This window comes from Sminthopsis crassicaudata, chromosome 1 (genome assembly GCF_048593235.1).
Source record: "Sminthopsis crassicaudata isolate SCR6 chromosome 1, ASM4859323v1, whole genome shotgun sequence".
Taxonomy (NCBI): domain Eukaryota; kingdom Metazoa; phylum Chordata; class Mammalia; order Dasyuromorphia; family Dasyuridae; genus Sminthopsis; species Sminthopsis crassicaudata.
This window is the reverse complement of record NC_133617.1, coordinates 69,078,859-69,099,909: the sequence shown is the minus strand read 5'-3', so window position 1 is coordinate 69,099,909 and position 21,051 is coordinate 69,078,859. Positions and strand designations below refer to the sequence as shown.

General features: G+C 39.4%; 1 protein-coding gene across 1 annotated transcript in view; it reads right to left on the bottom strand.

The window, feature by feature from the left end:
• Positions 1–21,051, bottom strand: part of LOC141566086 (adhesion G protein-coupled receptor E3-like) — a 68,166-nt gene that overhangs the window by 31,262 nt on the left and 15,853 nt on the right. Inside the window, exon 3 of the mRNA XM_074310140.1 lies at positions 13,375–13,530. Within this exon, the coding sequence (XP_074166241.1) occupies positions 13,375–13,530 (156 nt within the window). The remainder of the gene's footprint in view (positions 1–13,374; positions 13,531–21,051) is intronic.

Sequence of the window (21,051 nt, the reverse complement as noted above, 5' to 3'; positions counted from 1 at the left end):
TATACCATGCTATACCATGCTATACCATCTATATCATGTTCTAATAGGAAGCCCTGAAGGGTAAATCAAGAGAGTCCCATCTGATCAGCCTTTATAGCTTCTCATTGTGACTTACAGAGGCTTAATTTTAACTCTCTCAAATGTTGTGATAAAATGCTGAGAACATTCAACATCATTGAACCATTCCTGACATTTAGAAAGTATCTTGAGAAGCAGAATTTTAAGTCTGAAGTAAACAAGATGTTCATTGTCTTCCTTGAGCATAACTCAAGAAAGGTCATGTTTCTCATTGCTATCAAGTTTGAGAGGACTCTTAGCAGAGGGTGTTTTCTTGATAAGAAAGACACAGTGACAAAGCCCAGGGAAATGCTAATAGAGAGGATTATATGGGTTTTAGCAGTCAGTATCCTTAAGTCATGCTTTATTAATCCTTGTAGGATAGAAAACAACCTCATCAGAAATCCCTACCATGCTTATGGTTGGAGGACCTTCTGTGGGTTTCCTGTGAATACAACCTCTTCAAGAGCAGATATGATTTTCTGTTTTTCCCTTTGAATTTCCATTAAGTAGCACAGGGCTAGACACAGAAGAGGTGATTCATAAAGTTTTGTTGAATGTAAAGAAAGTTGACTATTTCTGTTTACTTGGATTACCCTCAAGATATTATCAAGAAAACTACCCTATGTAGAGAAATGAGTAAAATTTGTAAAAAAAAATAAAAAATAAAAAATAAAAAAATAAGGAGCTGTTATCCAACTGATAAAAGATAAAAAGACATAAATGGTTAGTTTTCAGATGAAATAAAGCTATCTCTAGTCATTTGAAAAAAATACTCCAAATCATTATTTATTGGAGAAATACAAATTAAAGCAATTCTGAGGTATTATCTATGTCACACCAATTAGATTGGCTAATGGGACACAAAAAGAAAATGACAAATGTTGAAGGAAATGTGTGAAAATTGAGACACTAATGCATTTGGTGGTATTGTGAATTGATCCAATCATTACGCAGAGCAATTTGGAACCAAAATCATGTATGACTTAACAATACTATTATTAAGTCTATATCTGAAAAGACATAAAAACAAAAAGGAAAAGAATCTACATGTATAAAAATATATACAGCAATTCTTTTCTGGTGGTGAAGAATGTACTATTAATGGAGTTATGAACTGATCCAATCATTCTTGAGAGTGATTTGGAAGTATGCCACAAAAGAAATGAAACTGTGCCTACCTTTTGATCCATCAATACCACTACTACTTCTGTATTCCAACAAGATCATAAAAAAGGGAAAAGGACCTATATGCATAAAAACATTTGGAGCAAAGTTGTTGGTTTTTGGTGGCAAAGAATTAAAAGTTGAGGGGATACCCAGCAACTGGAGAATGGCTAAACAAGTTGTGATATATAAATGTAATGGAATACTACTATGCTATAAGAAATGATGATCATGTGAAGTTCAGAAAAAATTGGGAAGATTAACAAACTGATGCAAAGTAAAGAGAGTAGAACCAAGAGACACTGTGCACAGCAACAGCAACATTATGCAATGAATGACACTTCTTCTTTGCAATACAATGACCTAAGACAGTTCCAAAGGAGTCAATGATGAAAAATGTTATTTACATTCAGAGAAAGAACCAATGAACTCTGAATGCAGGTCAGAGCACACTATTTTCACTTTATCTTTTTCATGCTTTTTTGCTTTTAGTCTGTTTTCTCTTGCACAAGGACTAATATGGAAATATGTTTTCCATGATTGCACATATATAATCCATATCAAATTGGTTGATCTTGGGGAGGAAAAAGATAAAAGAGAGAAGGAGAGAATTTGGAAGCAATTTTAAAAATAAATGTTAAGAATTATCTTTACATGTAATTGAAAAAAATAAAATACTACTAAAAAGGAAAAAAATTTGGACTACTGAGAGAAAGTGAAAGCAAAAATAAATGCAATTAAAAGAGATATTCAAGGAAATTATATTTTGTTTAAAAGGAGAGAAAAAGAAGTAATATTAATGATAAATATACATGTACCAAATGGCATAGCATCCAAATTCTTAAAGGAAAAGTGAAATGAATTACAGGAGGAAATAAACAATCAAACAACAAAAACTATACTAGTGGAGAAACTCAAATTTCCCCTCTGAACAGTAGATAAATCCAACCACAAAATAAATAAGAAAGGAGTCAAGGAAATGAAGAGACTTTTAGAAAAATTAGATAAGATAGACTTCTGGAGAAAATTGAATGGAAATAGAAAGGAATCTATCATCTTTCAGCTGTACAGTACATGGCCATGTTTTAGCACAAAAACTTCACAAATGTAGAAAAGCAGAAATATTAAATAAAGTCTTTAGGAATTTTAATGTAATAAAAATTAAATTCAACAAAGTTCCATAGAAGCATAGATTACAAATGAATGAAAAGTAAATAACCTGATCCTAATGAGTGAATGGGATCAAAGAACAAATCATAGGGAAAAAATCAATAATTTCATTAAAGAGGATGATAACAATGAGACAACATTCCAAAATTTATAGGCTACATCCAAAGTAGGAAATTGGGGAAAATTTTATATTTCTAAATGCACACAGCAATGAAAGAAAGACAGAAGAGATAAATGAATACAGCTTAAAAATCCAGAAAAATAACAAATTTTAAATGCCTAATTAAACATCAAGATGAAAATCTTAAAATTCAAAAGAAAGATTAATAAAACCATCAAACTAATAAATAAAAAATAAACTGAATTTATGAAAAAGAAAAACAATAAAATAGATGAATCATTGGGTAATTTGATTTTTAAAAGGAAAACCAAACTGCTAGTGTCAAGATGAAATGTACCACCAGTGAAGATTAAATTAAAGCAATTATGTTATTTTGCCTGGTTATATGCCAGTAAAACACAATCCAAGATAAATGGATGAATGATTTAAAAAAATATAAACTGCCCAAATTAAAAAAAAAGTTGGAAGAAATAGAATATCTATCTTAGAAAAAAGAAATTGAACAAGCCACAGATGAGCTTCCTAAAAGAATATCTCTAGACTAGATGGTTTTACAAGTGAATTCTACCAAACATTTAAGGAACACTTAATCCTAACAATATACAAACTATTTGGAAAAAAAAAAAAAAAAAAAGAGTACTACCAAATTCTACCATACCATTTTTATGACTCAAATATGATTTGATAATTAAACCAGGGAGAGCAAACCAATTTCCTTAATGAATATTCATGCAAAAATACTAGTGAAGTGATGACTTCTGAAATCCCTTCCAAATGTCTATTTCTGATCCCATTGCATCCAACCCAAGAGATTATCAAAATTGATGAGTATTTATGGAAGTTGACTAGTTCTTTCGACCTTAATGCTGATTTCAATAATTGTGTGTACACATGGAATCAGAGAAAGTTTCAATTAAAATCCGCATCTTTTATTGGAAAATTACTTCTAGTACTTACCCTTTGTTAATTATTTCTATTTATTCTGTGTAGAGCTGGGTTTGTATATACTTATTTGCATGTTGTCTCCCACATTATATTGTAAACTTCTTGAGGGAAGGGATTATGTTTTTGCCTCTTTTTGTATCCACACTTCCTAGCATAGTAACTGGCACATAGTAGGTACTTAGTAAATGTTAATTGATCCAATGAGAAATCTACTGCACTCTGCAATACAAGGGCATGTGGGTTAAGTATTTAACAACCAAGAGGTGAAAAAGGGAATGCAGGCAAACATTTAAAAAATCTACTCTGTATTATTAATAGTTTTTTAAGTCTAAACAATCAACAAAACAAAAAATCAAGGCCTGAGTTTGGTGATTGCAACGTTTGAGATGTAAATGTTTGTACTGAGCATTTACTCACTTAAACAACTCATTTAAAGTTGACTTTAAAAACCACTTAAAAGTTGTCTCCAGTACATCTGCCATCTTTTTGTTGTTGCTCATCGTTGATCATTTCAGTCATATAAAATTCTTCATGACCTCATTTGGAGTTTTGGCAAAAATACTGGAGTGATTTGCTATTTCTTTTTCCAGCTCCTTTTACAGATGAGAAAACTGAAGCAACCAGGGTTAAGCAAAATGCCCAGAGTCACATGGTTAGTAAGTGTCTTCAGTCCACATATGAACTTAGATCTCCAGAACCAGCACTCTATCCACTGAGTCACCTAGCTGCCTATTTAGATGTCACATTTTAAGAAAGGTTGCTGACTAGCTAAAGATCATCCAGAGGAGGAAAACCAGGGTGATAAAACATGTCAGATGTCAGATGATGATCTCTTGAAAGAGTTGGAAATGTTTATTTTGGCAGAGAAGACTGGTAGGGAGAGGAGGCATGGATACAGATAATCAAAGGGCTAACCCATCAATGATGGATCTTGGTTTTCCTAATTGTCTTCAGAAGATAAAGCTGAAGTATTGGCTGGGAATTGAAAGGAAATGATTTTAAGTCTGACATAAGGAAGCACATCTTAAGAGTTTTGAGAAATAATATGGTTCAGTGAAAAGATCAATGCATTAAAAGTTGATGGGAACCAATATTGATTAAGTACCTGCTGTGTGCCAGGAAATATGATGAACACTTTTTAAACATCTCATTTGACAACATTGGGATGTAAATGCTATTATTATTACCATTTTATAATGGAGGGAAGTAAGGAAAATAGACATGAAGTGACTTGGCAGGTCCAGCACTTTATCCACTATGCCATTGAGCTGCTGGAAATCTTGGTTTGAATTCTGTCCCTGGTACTTGTGTCAGCCTGGACAAGTCTCTTAATCTATTGGGGACTAGCTTTATTATCTTTAAAATAAGCAGGCCTTATAACCTCCAAAATTGATACAACCTCCAAAATTCCTCCTAGCTTAAAATTTTGATCCCTTAATTATAGAGGCTGCCAAAGGAGAATGGGCAATATCAGGGAGTGATGAGTTCCACTTCACTCAAGGTCATTGAACAAAGGGCAGATCACTGACTGGTGTTTAGAGGTTGGTTTAGACCTTTCAGGAAAACTTGGTTCTGATTTAGTGTGAGGATCAAGGACATTTACTCATTGAAACAACTCATTTAAAGTTGACTTTAAAAGCTGCCTCCAGTACATCTGCCATCTTTTTATTGTTGTTCTTTGTTGATCATTTCAGTTATATAAGCTTCTATGTCCCTGTGATGGCATATCAAGATGTGGTTCAAAGATAGCTAGTTAGAAGACCATCCGTTTCCTAATCCATCCAAGGAAAGGAATTGGATTAGATAGTGGCTAAGACCTCTGCTTTTGCCCAAGCTTGTATTTCTGATTTCTTTGGTTTCTACCCCAAAGGCCATTGTCAGAAGGAAAGCACTTTCCAGACACAAATTGCAGGACATTTCTTCCAAGAAATGGATACACTTCATTTCCCTTCCTTAAATATTTATATGGGTGGGAAAGAGAAATATGGCAGATGGCAACCAGAGAGAGGGAGAAGCTGGCTGACTTGGGGGGTTGGGGCTGAGAGAGGACCTGGCACTCAGGAAGGAAGTGGTAAACAGAGGCAGGTTTCTGTACCTCCTGGACCCTCACTCTCTTCATCATAGGATCACAAATATCTATAGTATCTCTCTCACTTAGTCCATCCACAAGCATTTATCAGGCATTTTCTATGAGCCAGACACTGTGCTAGACACACTGGGGCTACAGAGAAAGACAAATATTTAATCTCTGCATTGGAACACATGCTCACAGGCTAATGGGGGCATTACATCATGCAAACAATTGTGTACAAAGAAGATCCATACAGTGTAAATGGGAAGTAAATTCAGAAATAAAGGAGAGCTTTGTAAATCATAAGGGCCATGGAAATCAAGCTATTAATTTGGAGAATCCTTCCTTCCATCAGACTCTGGGAGCTTGAGTCAAGAGGGAGCCCTACCCAGATGGAGCAGTAAGGACACAAAAAAGAAGCAAGATGGCCCATGTCATAGACAGGGGGAAGATAAAGGCTATGGGATAGGAGAGGGAATGTGGTAGAGGACAGAGAGGGTTGAGCTCAGAGTGAAGAAGATCTGGGTTCCAGTTTCCTCTCAGATCCACACTAGCTCCAGGAGTCTCCAGGGTCCCCAGGCTCTCAGTGCCTCAGGGACTTCCCTTTAAGGCAGGGCCTAGGTAGAGAAGTCATTGTCTAGCCCCCTCCAAATATTCCTCCTCCCTCTGTCTCTTCAATATTGGGTCAAAGGAGGCAGCATTGCCAGGCAGGTCAGAGCCCTATGGCCTCAGTCCTTCTTTTGGGCAACAACTTAGAAGGGGAATTGAATTTCCCAGCCCTGAGCCAGGGTCTGAGCAAAGCACTTGGAAGGGGTTTCCTGAGGGGGCCTGAGCTGGGATGAACAGAATAGGGAAAAGGACAGAATTTAGGGGTGGCCCATGTAGAGAGGAGCTAAGGACACTGAACAGAGAGAGCCAGAGTCAGCAAGGGGAAGGGGAGGCTCCTAAGAACAGGTAGAGGGCACTTTCATGCAAGAAAGGATTTCTCTGCTTTCAGCCTCAGCAGAAAGAGTTCTTTATTGATTCCCAAGCTAGTCAAAGAATACAAAGAATACCTGCCTGCACAATTGTTCAAAGTGAGATTTTGGAACTCCTTCTTCCCAGAAGGAAGTATGTATCCATCAATACAAATACAGTAGAAACTTCCCAGGGTATTAACACACTTTGCATTTGGGCCACATGTGACTAGTCTGTGTCCTCCACATTCATCAACATCTGCAACATGAGAAAATAAAAGAAAAAATGAAGCATGCATTTTTATTCATGGCCAATGTGGGAATTTGTTTCATCTGACTGCAGAATTCTATTTGATACAGGCATTTTCTTTTTTCTTTTCCAAGGGGCTGGAAGGAAGAGAAAAGGCATGCTTTTTGCTTGAAAAAAGAAAAGAAAAAAGAAGAGTCTGACATTAAAAGAAATAAAAAAGAACAAAGATTATTATGTAATAGAAGTGGGTGGGTTCAGGAACAGATTCAAGCCTTATCTCTGAATTGTATCTGGTATATTCCTGCTGCATCTAAGTACAGACAACTCTTTTTAGGACTCTGATAGTTAAAAGAAGAAATGATATGGAATGGTAACCAGGAGTCAAGGGAGGGATTTCTAAGGATAAGGGAGATCTGGGTGTTTATAGGCATCCAGGAAAAAGCCAGTGATTAAGAAGAAGCTGATGCTTTGGAGGCAGAGGGCCAGATAATGGTCTCCCTGCCTGAAGAGATGAGAAAGGATAAGACAAAGGGTACAAGTAAAGGGGTTGGTCTTGGCAAGGAAAGGAGCCATCTCTTTCCCAGAAAGAGAGGAACAAAAGAAGAGCATGGGTCTAGGAGGCACGATGCACTGGAGGTGAGAGAACTGGAAGGGCAATTTTGAGCTGGATTTCAAGAGCTTCCCGATCTTTTCTAATGACTCCTAATTTCTTCTGGTGAATAAAGGTCTATATTTTCAATACTAGTATTGATGTTAAATCAATTGGTGTTAACATCTGTGAGAATCAGAACATAATTAAGGTCCTCACAGGGGATACTAAAGAAGCCCATGGTGGTATAATCCCCTATATCTAATAACTAATGGGGAGCTCCATAAACAGGAGGCACAATGTCCTCAGGGAAAAGCATGATAAGGATGGTCTGGGGATATGGGAAGGTGAGGGAAGTCAAGAAGGTTGTCCAAATGTCCAGTCAAAGTTAGAGAAGAACTAAGGAAAAAGGCCAATTTGTGGACTCTCTGTGGCAAAGGGAAATCAGCCAGGAAGGATAACAATGGCCCTGTTTCTGTGGCACCTTAAGGTTCACAGAGCTTTTCTTTGCCACACCTTCGGCCGGCTGTGGGTTCTGTAGATGAGCTCTGAGGGGCAGAGACCTGTCCATGCTCCCAGAGTGGGCACTGCCAGTGCCTCAGAGCCAGGACTCCTATTCTGAAGTAACTGTCCTTCCCAGCAATCTGGCACATGGCCGCCTCAGTGCTCACAGGGTCTCACGGTTTCAGGGCATCTAGCTAGTGCTGCCCATGTTCTGCTCCATAGAATCCGTGGCTCCAAACTTGTTCTGGCTCAGAGGTTCCTGGCTCTAACCCTGCCCTGGGCTCAGGACAGTGGCTGAGGTTCCTGCTTGGCTAGACCTGCCCTGGTTCCTGGCTCTGACTTCTGGGGAAGCATCATCCCTTCCCCAGCCAAGGCCTGGATCCTTGGCTGGCTCCCCCAGGGGCTTCTCATAGACTCCCCGAGTCCTCAGTTCATCTCCCCTCACAGGTCGTGGGCACTCCTGGTCCCTAGGGGCATATATACCTACACACTCAGCAGGGTTCTCACGGCTTTTGGCAAAGCCCGGTTTGCATTTGCACACATAGCTTCCGACAGTATTCTCACAGATTCCGTTTGGTTCACAGAGAGATTTGTCCTGACATTCATTTTTATCTCCAAAAGGAAGGGAGAGGGGGTGGTTAGCGACCTGGGTTTGGGCACAGCAGGGACCTGGGACTTCTACACCCTCAAGCACCGCTTGCCCCGTCTGACTGGACTAGACAGAAACAGACGGAGCCTTGGAGCCCTGGTCTCTCCCTTCATTCTCCTTATCCCTCCTGGTCAGGGCCTCCTCAGACAACGATCCCAGTGACACTGATTTCCTTCTTTGGGGAGATTGACCCTAACAGCCTCCTTCTCTCCCCCATCTTCTCCCTGCTCCTTTTTATTAGAAGGTCCTAGAGCTGGAAAGAAACCTAAAGGTCAGGTTGTCCAATGTGGGGAAAAGACTCAAGCATCAAGGTGGGGTTTGAACTCCAATCCCCTGGCCACAGAATCAGGGCTGGCAGCACAGCCACACAGGCTCTCAGTCACCAGGGGACGTCCTCCAACGGCTACTCACTCCATCCTAGCCTTACCTGGCCCAGTCAGAAACACTCAGGGATTCAGTGTCTGTTTTTAATTTTTTTTGATGATCTTTAAAACCCAAAACGGAAGGGACCTGTATGCACAAGAATGTTTGTGGCAGCCCTCTTTGTGGTGGCCAGAAACTGGAAATGGAGTAGATGCCCATCAATTGGAGAATGGCTGAATAAATTGTGGTATATGAAGGTTATGGAATATTATTGTTCTGTAAGAAATGACCAGCAGGATGAATTCAGAGAGGCTTGAAGAGACTTACATGAACTGATGCTGAGGGAAATGAGCAGAACCAGGAGATCATTGTATACTTCAACAACAATACTGAATGATGATCAATTCTGATGGATATGGCCCTCTCCAACAATGAGCAGTAATGAACTGAACCAGCTACACCCAGAGAAAGAGCTCTGGAAAATGACTATGAACCACTACATAGAATTCCCAATTCCTCTATTTTTGTCCGACAGCATTTTTTATTTCCTTCACAGGCTAATTGTACACTGTTTCAAAGTCCGATTCTTTTTGTGCAGCAAAACTGTTTGGACATGTATACGTATATTGTATTTAATTTATACTTTAATATATTGAACATGTATTGGTCAACCTACCATCTGGGGGGGGGAGGAGGGGACAAATTGGAACAAAAAGTTTGGCAATTGTCAATGTTGTAAAATTACCCATGCAAATATCTTCTAAATAAAAAGCTATAATAAGAAGAAAACCCAAAATAACATGACTGCAACTTCCCAGAGTGCCCTCCCCTCTCCCTCCACCACATCCTAGTTTTTCACAAATATACATAGCAAGGAAAAGCAGGCAATGTATTGTGGGGCCCAGCTTCCCTTCTGTCAAATGCCCTCCAGGCATCTGTGACACATTCTCACACATAAATTCACACACACACTCTCACACACACACACTCTCTCACACACACACACACACACTCACACACACACACACACACACACTCTCACACACACACACTTATCTACTTTCTACACTGGCAGAGAACTGAGCTACGCCAGACCTGAGCTCCCCCTCATCTCTGGGAGAAGATGAGAGTCTTCATTCAGAACTAACATTTCCACTGCACCTACTATGAGCCTGGCACTGTTAAGCACTTCACAAATATCTGAGTGGATCCTCACAATCCTCTCAGAGGGAGATCTATTATTATTCTCAGTTTCCAGTTGAAGAAACTGGGATCAAGTGACTTTTCCAAGGTCACTTAGCTAGGAGGTGTCTGAGTCTGGATTTGAACTGAGGACTTCCTGACTCAGACCAGCACCATAATGTCTAGGCAAACACATCCATTCTAAATGTCCTCCTGCACCCTCCTCAGCCTCATGGGTAACTCAGGATGGGGGAGAGGGTGAAGCCCAGTACCTGGGACTGGAAGGAGAAGAAAGAAGCAGGATGTTGATTTTTTTTAATTGAAAGGATTTAGAAATAAAAGATATGGAGAGCAGGAAAATCGTTCTGCTAGGAGACAGGGTTGGGGCACCCTGGTTCTCCATCTCATCCCTGCCTTTGGCTCAGTTCAGTTGTCTCAGTCATGTTGTATTTTCTGTGACTCCATTTGGGGTTTTTTTTTGGGGAGGGCAAAGATACCAGAGTGATTTACCATTTCCTTTTCCACCTCATTTTACAGATGAGGAAACTGAGGCAAACACAGTTAAGTGACTTGCCCAGTGTCATGGGGCTAGTAAATGTCTGTGGGTGGATTTGAACTCAAGAAGAGGAGTCTTAGTGAGTCCAGGCCCATTGCTCCTGGGAAGTCTAGTTGATGAGGGATGTTGTGAGCTTATATCTATGAAGCACTGGGCATCACACCCATATAAATGCCAGTTCTCTTCCTTCTCCCTTCCCTGCCTGTGCAGTGGGATGGGGGTTCTCTAGATGAGCACCCTGAGGCTCAGACCCAGGAGTCCTGTCCCCAAGACCACTGCTGCTGCCTCAGTGTCCACACACTCAGGGTGTTCAGCTGTGTTGCCCTCATTCTGTTCCCTGCAGTGCTTGGGCCCAAGTGTGCTCTCCCAGATCAGAGGCTCCTGGTTTAGTGTTTTCTGGCTGGCTCCCTGCTGTCGGCTTGGGACAGCAGCCCAAATCCCCCATGGGGGGCTCTGCCCTGGTTCCCTGGCTCTGACTTCTGGGAGAAGCGTCACCCCTTCCCCATTCAACGTACTTCTTGCCTTGGCCCTGATCCTTGGCTGGCTCCCCCAGGAGGCTTCTCATACACTAATTGAGGCCTTCAGTTCATCCCCTGGGAGTTTCTGGGCTGCCTTCCCTAGGGATTTACCTATGCATTCCATTGAGTCCCCATTACGTTTGGCAAATCCTGGCTTGCATGTGCACATGTAGCTTCCAGGAGTATTTAGGCAGACCCCATGGGGGGCACAGAGAGAGCTATTGCGCTGACATTCATCCACATCTGTAAGAGGAAGGGAAAGGGGATGAGGAACACCCTTAGTGTGGACACCACAGAGACCTGGGTGGGCCTTCTGACACTCTGGCACCTCTTGTCACGATCTAGCTCCTGAGGATCATGGAACTGGCCTGGACAGAAACATCCCAAGCTCTTGGAGCCTCCAGACCTCTCCCATCAGTCTCCATATTATCTAGTCCTTGGTCTCCTGAAGCAGTTATCTCTGTGACACTAATTTCCTTTTGTTCCCTAATTTGGGTCAAATTGACCCAGGAAGCACATGCTCCTTATATACCAGGTTCCTAGGGGGGCTGGGGACTCAGGGCTGGGGCTGGAGTCAGGGAGACTCATCTTCCAGAGTTCAAATGTGGCCTCAGACACTTCCTGGCTGTGTGACCCTGGGCATGTCTCTTAACCTTGTTTGTCTCAGTTTCCTCATCTGCCAAATTGGCTGGTGAAGAAAATGGCAAACTTCTCCAGTATCTCTGCCAAGAAAACCCCAAATGGAGCCATGGAGAATGAAACACACCTAAAATGACCAGAGAAAAGGAGTTGGTAGGGAATCTAGAGGTCACCAGGCCCAATAGCCATTTGTAGAAACTGAGGCACAGAGAGGTCAAGTGGCCTAAGGTCATAAAGCTAGTTAAGGATCATTGAATTTGGGGCTTATTTTTTCACATGTTTAAAATAGAAGTTTCTTGAAGGCAGGAGATGGTCGCTCTCTCTGTCTCCGCCTTTCTGTGTCTGTGGCTGTGTCTGTCTGTCTCTGTCTCTGTCTCTGTATGTATCTGTTTCTGTTTCTGTATGTCTCTGCATGTCTCTGTCTCTCTCCCTTCTATTTGCATTTTCTTGCAAATATTTATTGAATTGCTGGTGTATAATAAATGTGACAAAGATGCCATTTGTTACATGTTGGCAGAGGATTCCCAGAGTGACCCAGATGCTCTGCTCTCCAGTTGGGCTGAAGCATGGCTCTCTAGTCTTAGAGGGGCTCATCCATCTGGGGAGGAGGGGAGCCCCATCCTGTAGGTTGTTACCTTCAATCTCTGCCCCACTGGTTGAGACTATCCCCTTTGCATCAGAAAGGATCTAATTATCCAAACAAACTAGCACTCTCAGATCCTCCAGAACTAGCAGAGAGTGAAGGTCACTCTTTCAGTGGAACCAGCTTCTGGCTTAGTGCAAGGCTCAGGGAGGACAAAGCAGGGAGCAGGAAGGACCGGGCCCTCCATGGGCTCCTTCTCCCTCAGAAACCAGGACCTACAAGAATCCACCTTCCTATGCTGCTGCATCATCAGATCTGAGCCACTCTGTTGGCCTCTGGTAGACTGATCCAAGTGAGAATTCTAGCCAGGATGGAGCAGATGGGGGTGGGGAGAGAAAGGACACAAGAAAATAAATGAGATGACCCATGTTGTAGGGACAGGGGGAAGATAAAGGCTACTGGACAGGAGAGGGAATATGGCAGAAGGCAGAGAGAGCTGGGCTCAGTGAAGAAGATCTGGGTTCCAGTTTCCTCTCAGATCCACACTAGCTCAAGGAGTCTCCAGCATCTCCAGACTCTCAGTACCTCAGGCACCTCCCTCTAAGAGCACAGTTGGCAGGGCCTGGGTAGAGAAGTCACTGTCTAGTCTCCATCAAATATTCCTCCTCCCTCTGTCTCCTCAATTGGGTCAAAGGAGGCAGCATTGCCAAGCAGGTCAGAGCTCTGTAGCCTCAGTCGTTCTTTTGGGCAACAACCCCTCGTGGCCCTAGCCAGAATCTGAGCAAAGCACTTGGAAGGGGTTTCCTGAGGGGGCATGAGCTGGGATGGACAAAACAGGGAAAAGGACAGAGGTCCTTAGAGGTGGCCCATGTAGGGATGAGCTAAGGACACTGAACAGAGGAGCCTGAGCGAGGGAGAGGAAGGAGAAGGTCAGAGATGGCCCCTATGAGCAGGTAAAGGGCACTCTCGTGCAAGAAGGGACTTCTCTGCTTTCAGTCTCAGCAGAAAGAGCTCTCTATTGATTCCCAAGCTAGTCAAAGAATGCAAAGAATACCTGTACAATCATTCAGACTGGGATTTTGGAAAATCTTCTTCCCAGAAGGAAGCATATATCCATCAGTACAGGTACAGTAGAAACTTCCCGGAGTGTTAACACATTTTGCATTTGGACCACACATGACTGGTATGAGCCCTCCACATTCATCAACATCTGCAAGATGAGAAAAGAAAAGAAACAAAAAAGAAATGAAGCATGAATTTTTATACATGGCCAATGTGGGAATTTGTTTTATCTGATTACAGCATTCTAATAGGCATTTCCTTTTTCTTTTCCAAGGGAGTGGGAGGAAGAGAAAAGACACGTTTTTTGATTGAAAAAAAAAAAAGAAAAGAAAAAGGAAGAGATTGAAGTTAAACAAAAGAAATAAAAAAAGAAAAAAGAGTAATAATGTAACAGAAAGGGATGGGTTCAGGGACAGAGTCAAGCCTTTTTAGGACTCTAACAATTAAAGGAAGAACAGCTATGGGATGGTAACTTGAGGAATCAAGGAAGGGATTTCTAAAAAGGGGGGAGATCTGGGTGTTTATAGGCAGCCAGGAAAAAGCCAGTGATTAAGAAGAAGTCTCCAGGGCTTATTCTAGAGAGATGAGAGGGGCCAGGTCTTCTGCTAATACCCAAGGAGGCAGGGAGTCATGGCCATGAAGGTTTTGAGGAGATGGGAAGGATTTGAAATGCCCCATTAGAAGCTTAAAATCTAGAAATATTAAAGAGATGAAAATGTGGACAAGTAAAAGGATAGGATCCCCTGTAATACCTGCTACTTGAATGGGAGGCAGAGGTGGATCCCTTGAGCTTTGGAGTTCTGAGCTATAGGATGGTTAAAGTCAATGGAATGTCTGTATGTATCTAAGTATCAAAGTCTGAGTGTGGTTCAACACCAGCATGGTGAGTTCCTGGTGGGAAGGGCTGCCAGGGTGCCTAGGGAGGGGAAAACCTGGCACAGATTTGAAATGGAACCAGAGAAAACTTCCTGCCAATAAATCAGTAGTGGGATGGGACCAGGTGCCTGCTGCACTTAGAAGACAAAGGAAGGGGAGAGAGAGAGAGAGAGAGAGAGAGAGAGAGAGAGAGAGAGAGAGAGAGAGAGAGAGAGAGAGAGAGAGAGAGAGAGAGGCAGACACAGAGAGACATAGACAGAAACACAGAAAGAGAGAGAAAGAGAGAAATGGGGATAGTCAGAGAGAAACTCAAAGAGAGACAGATAGAGCGAGACAGAGAAACATATAGAGAGAAACAGAGAGAAAGAGAGAGATAGAGAGAGACACAGACAGAGACAGAGAGAATAAAAATATTATTATCCAGAGAGGGAAGGTCCAGTGAAAACTTAACAATGGTAATTTCATCCAAAATATAGGATTAAGCATTACATGCTTAGAGCTGGAGGGACCATTCTGACCTCTTTCTTTTCTAGTATAGTGCAGAAGTGCCAAGTACAGATTCACACAGTCAGTAAGTATCAAAAGTGGGACTTGATTCTCCCTCCTCTGACTCCAGAGCCAAGGATAGTCCCATTGCTCCTCTCAATCCCCACCCCCAGCCTCTCGTTGATAACATACATTTCTTTACCAGCTACTTACAATCTGCCTATGGATAATAAGTACAAATATAGCTAGCATTTATTTACCATGTTAAGGTTTATAAAACACTTCACAAATATTATCTCACTTGATCCTCACAACAACCTGGGAGATAGATGCTGTTATCATCCCCATTTTAAAGGTTATTAAACTGAGTCAGGCAAAAGTTTAGTGATTTCCTAGGTCACACAATATCTGAGGTTGGATTTGAATTCAGTTTCTTCTGACTCTGGATCTGATACTCTATCCATTGCACCTGCCTAGTACCTCAAGAATAAGCTCTTTGGGCTTTCTTTTCTTTGGATTTTAAATGGTTTTTTTGGATACTTTTAGAGAGGCAAGGATATGGCAGGGGACAAAGAGCTGGCCTTGGAGCCAGAAATACAGGATTCTAGTTCTGCCCATGATACATGTTAGCTGTGTGATCCAGGGAAAATCACTTGTCAGTGCTCTAAGACTATAAATAATTTTGATTTAACATTTATAAGAGTAAATATTTTGTAGAGTAGGAAAAGTATTCTGTCATGAGTCATATTTAGGAAGTCTTGTTCTCTTTCTACCCTGTCATCCTCTGCTCTCTGTATCCATGCTGTCTCCTACTGCCTTGTGCCTAATGTCTCCTCATCCCTGCACATTAGGATTCTCTTCCATTCAGTGGACACAGTGTACCAAACACTGAGGATACAAGGAAAAAAACCAAAACAGTCCTTCTGTCCCAAAAGAGCTTACATTCTAATGGAATCCTCCCTCATTCCCTTCCTCTTGTCCCAATTCAAAGGAATCTCTCCTTCAAATTTGTCCATTCACAATTTTAAGTCTTTTGAGGGGGAAAAAACCCTATCACAGACATTATTCTAATTATGTTTTCTATTTTATTGCAAGTTCCTTGAGACCGTAGTCTGTGATATTCTTCTTTGTTTCCACTTCTCTTCATTCATACAGCCTAGTTTGGAACTTCTTGACTAAACCACTGGAAACAACGTTTAAAACTTGTCTGTCTGAATGTGGTTCTTCCCAACATCAAATCCATCCTCCACTTAGCTTCCAAAGTAATTTTTCTAAATTGTAGGTTTGACCATGTCACATATACCACCCTGCCACACCTCCTGAAAAAACTCCAAGGACTTCCTATATCCTCCAGAATCAAGTATAAAATCCTCTGTTTGGCATTTAAATTTTTTCAATACTTGCCTCCTTCCTATATTTAAAGTTTTCTCATACCATACACCACTCCATGCACTCTATGATCCAGTAACAGGGGCCTACTTGTAGAAACAGCTCTCCATCTTCCATCTCCATACCTTCCCATGAATTCTCCCATGACTAGAAAGCTTTATCCCTTCACTCCTATATTCACTGTATTTTTCAAGACTCATCCAAAATTCCAGCTTTCACAGGAGGATTTTCACAATCTTCCCAGTTGCTAACACTTGTCCTAACAGAATGTCTGCATGTACTCTGTGTTTTATATGTACCTGGTTATTTATATTGTGTCTCCCTGGATAGAAGGGAGGAAATGATTGTTTTTTTTTTAAATTTTAAATTTACTTTTCTTTCTTTCTTTCTTTCTTTCTTTCTTTCTTTCTTTCTTTCTTTCTTTCTTTCTTTCTTTCTTTCTTTCTTTCTTTCTTTCTTTCTTTCTTTTGCATTTCTTTGTATATTTAAATCAGTATAGTATCTGGCACTTTTATTTAATTAATTTTTTGTGTCAGTCATGTCCAACTTTTTATGATCCTATTTCTTTTTTTAAAATACTAGCTTTTTATTTTCAAAATATATGCAAATATAATGTTCAACATTCACCCTTGCAAAACCTTGTTTTCCAAAGTTTTCTCCCTCCCTTTTTCTCATTCTCTCTCCCAGATAGCAAGTAATTCAATATATATTAAACATGTGCAATTCTTCTGCATATATATTTTCACATTTATCATGCTACCCAAGAAAAATCACATCAAAAAAGGGGAAAATGAGAAAGAAAAAAAATAATCAAATAATAACAAAAGGTGAAAATACTATATTGTCATCCTCATTCGGTCCCCACAGTCCTCTTTCTGGAGGCAGATGTCTCTTTCCATTACAACTTTCTTGGAATTGGCCTGAATCACCTCATTATTGAAAAGAATCACATCCATCACAATTGATCATCATATAATCTTTTGTGGCTGTATACAATGTTCTCTTAATCCTATTCACTTCACTTAGAATCAGTTCATGTAAGTCTCTTCAGGTCTTTCTGAAATCATCCTGCTGATTGTTTCTTATAGAACAATAATATTCTATAACATTGATATACCATAACTTATTCAGCTATTCTCCAACTGATGAGCAGTCAGTTCCTACTTGCCACTACAAAAAGAGCTACTACAAACATTTTTGCCCATGTAGGTCCCTTTCCCTCCTTTATGATCTCTTTGGGACACAGACTCAGGAGAAACATTGCTGGATCAAAGGGTATGTACTTTTGGATATAGTTCCAAATTGCTCTCCAGAATAGTTGGATCAGTTCACAACTCCACCAACAATGTATTGGATGCCAATATTCTCACATTCCTTCCAATATTTATCATTATCTTTTCCTGTCATCTTAGCCAACCTGAGAGATATATAGTGGTACCTCAGAGTTGTCTTAATTTGCATTTCTCTGATATAATCCTATTTTTTGAGAGAGATGTCATTTTCTTCTCCAATTCATTTTATAGATGAGGCTGAGACTAACAGGGTTAAGTGACTTTTCGAGGGTTACATAGTGAGTGAGTATCTGAGGCCACATTTGAATTCAAGTGTTCCTGACTCCAGGACTGGTGCTGTATCCACTGTACCATTGAACTGTCCTAGATTATGTCTGACACATAGTCAGCACTGATTGTGCACCTCTTAATGAAATCTAAGATTATATTTATTTTATCTGCCATATTATATCACTAATTCCTACAAGCTTGACAAAAGATAAAACCTCCAGGGATTTTTTTCCTATAAATTTTTTTCTAGCCATGCTCTCTTCCTTTCTGTTCTTGTATAATTGTACTTTTGAACCCAAGGGTTGGATTGTATTTCTACTCTAATTATATTTTATCATACTTTTGGCATAATAGATGACATCCTGGGCTTCAAATCAAGATGGTATATTGTATTTAACATATACTTTAACATGTTTAGCATGTATAGGACTGCCTGCCATCTAGGAGAGGGGGTGGAAGAAAGGAAGGGAAAGTTGGAATAGAAGTTTTTGCAAGGATTAATGTTGAAAAATCATCCATGTATATGTTTTGTCAATAAAAAGCTATAATAATAATAATAATAATAATAATAATAATAATAATAATAATAAACAAGATGGTATGTGTTTCAAACCTTTTATGAATAATTACTAGTTGTGTGACTATAGACAACTCTTTTACTTCTCTGTTCTGTTTCTTCATCTCTAAATGACTATAAAAATCCCTGTAGTACCTATTCCTAGGATTGTTGAAAGGCTCCATTTAACTGGTCTTTATAAAGCAATTTTGAAATGCAAAATATTCTGTCCATCCTCCCACTCACACATTATAATTAAAATCTTCATTTTCATCATCATCATCATCATCATCATCATCATCATCATCATCATCATCAAGGAGGCATATTGACAATGAGAAGAGGTCTGGATTTAGTAAAATAAAAAAACACACAACAACAGAGTTTGGACTTGAATCCTAGTTCTGCCACTTGTGATAGAACCATCTCCTAAATATTCCCTTGCACAAATTATTCAATTTTTCTGAGCCTCTTTTTATTCATCTGTGTTATAAGGAGGTTGGTTTAGATAACCACTACCATCCCTTGTGGCTCTAATTTTATGAGTTATTCATCATGATCATTTAGTTTGATCCATTTTCTTATCCATTCTACTGAGATCTTGTGGGATTCTGACCTTGTCATGCAAAGTGTTCATTATCTCCTCTAGTTCAGGGTCTTCTGAAAATTTGAAAAGCATGCTACTGTAACTTTGCCATATACACATACATATACATATGCATATTTTTGATATATCATATATGATAGATATACATAAGTATGTGTATTTACTTATAGACAAATATATGTTTACATATATAAAATATTAAACTGCAGCAGCTCAAACACAGATTTAGTCAGTTTATTTTGAGCTTGCTCATGAAGAGACTTTAAAATAACACCAAAACTTATACCCATTACACTTTGATCCCTGAAATAAACACCTTCATTGTCATAATAACAAGACTGAGTAGTAGGTCCATAACTGAAGTAGGTGCAGGAATGGGTTAGATAATATGCATATAGATCCTCATTTACCCTGGGAAACTACATCGATTGTGATTGCCACATCTTCTTTACTTGAAGGGTTATTTGTATAATTGATATTTTATTAGGATCTTTATCTTTAAACCTGAGTCCATGTAATTGCAGCTCAGATTTAAAGGTAAGATATGCTCCCATTACACATAGAATCATTACCTAAGAACTTGAGAAAAATGGTTTTGCACAAATATTGCTTTCATAGTGTGGATTACAAAAAGTTTATTGGAATCCCCCCTGTGGACAACAGATTGTATGAAATTAGAAAAAACATTAGGACTCCAACTCAAACGTTGGTGTAGATTGAAAATATCTAGACACTTTTGAAATCTAAACTTTTGTGTTTCTTTTTATTTTTCTCATTGATATTAAGTTTAGAATGTATTCTTTTTTTTTTTTTTTTTTTTTTTGGAGGCTGGGGTTAAGTGACTTGCCCAGGGTCACACAGCTAGGAAGTGATTTGAACTCGGGTTCTCCTGAATTCAAGACTGGTGCTCTATCCACTGCGCCACCTAGCTGCCCCAGAATGTATTCTGATTAGTGAAGGATATGCTATGTATAAATGAGAAGTGATCCTTAAAGTTTAGTAAAAGAAAGAAAAAAACTTGATTGCTTTAGGGAAGCTTTACAAAAGTTCAATTACTACAAAAAGTGGATTATCTAGTGACTTTAATTCACTGTGTTACAGAATGCAAACTAGTTTTTGGTTAATACTGAAATTGTTCTGTAAGTAGAGGACTGTATTTTCACAGATGGCCTGAAATATCTTTCAATGAATGTATATATCAAGACATTATGCAGAGTAGGACTGATATAATTTTTTTTACCATTTTCCTGTGGGATATCTAGAGACTAATAACTTCTCTTTTATTATCATGCATTCTTTAATAAAATCCTTTGCTGCATTCATGTGCTTAGGAATATGAGGATTCCTCCCCTCATAGATATAAATATCAACTTGCATATACCTTATCATTGTGGGATTTTTCTTTCAAATCATAGAACAACTGAATTTTTAAATTAAAGGTACTTTAATGCCCATCTAATCCAATTGCTAAAATAAAAAGAATGCTTTCTATGAAATACCTAACAAGTGATCAGATAGCATTTGCTTGAAGAAGTCCAGTCTTCCTTCCAAGGGAAATCTGCTACCTCCTGAGAGCATCTATCTAGTTTCATATAACTCTAATTATTAGAAAATATTTTCTTTTATCAAGCTTGAAATAATAGGAGGCTTCTGGAATTTGTTAAGTAGTATTATGATATGGTCAGATTTCTGCACCAAAGTGGAGGCTAAATTAGAGAGGAAAAATACTAAAGACAGAGAATCCAATTAAGAAGCTATTTCAGTAATCCAAGAGAGAGGTGATGGGGGCTTAAAGTCCTGAATAGAACAAAGATGCAAGAAATGTTGTGGAGTTAAAAATTAATAATATTTGTCAATGACTGGATATGTGCATGAAGGTGAGGAGATAAGGATGATTCCAAGATTGTAAAGCTAAGTAACCAGTAGATTTGGAGGGGAAAGGTGATAAGTTCTGAGGATTTTTATTTAATAGTTTTCAACATTTATTTTTATTAAGTTTTTAATTTGTATTGAATCATATAGGTCTAAAAAATATAAGCTGCAGAGGAATTATATTCAAACCAATGGAAGCCAATGACTTAACAAGAGACCAAATGTAAGCAAATGTAAAGTGAATTACACTTACAATTATAGAGCATTATACCAATGATTACCCAATAAAGAAGGCCAAGGAGTAAAGTGAAGAGGAGGGGC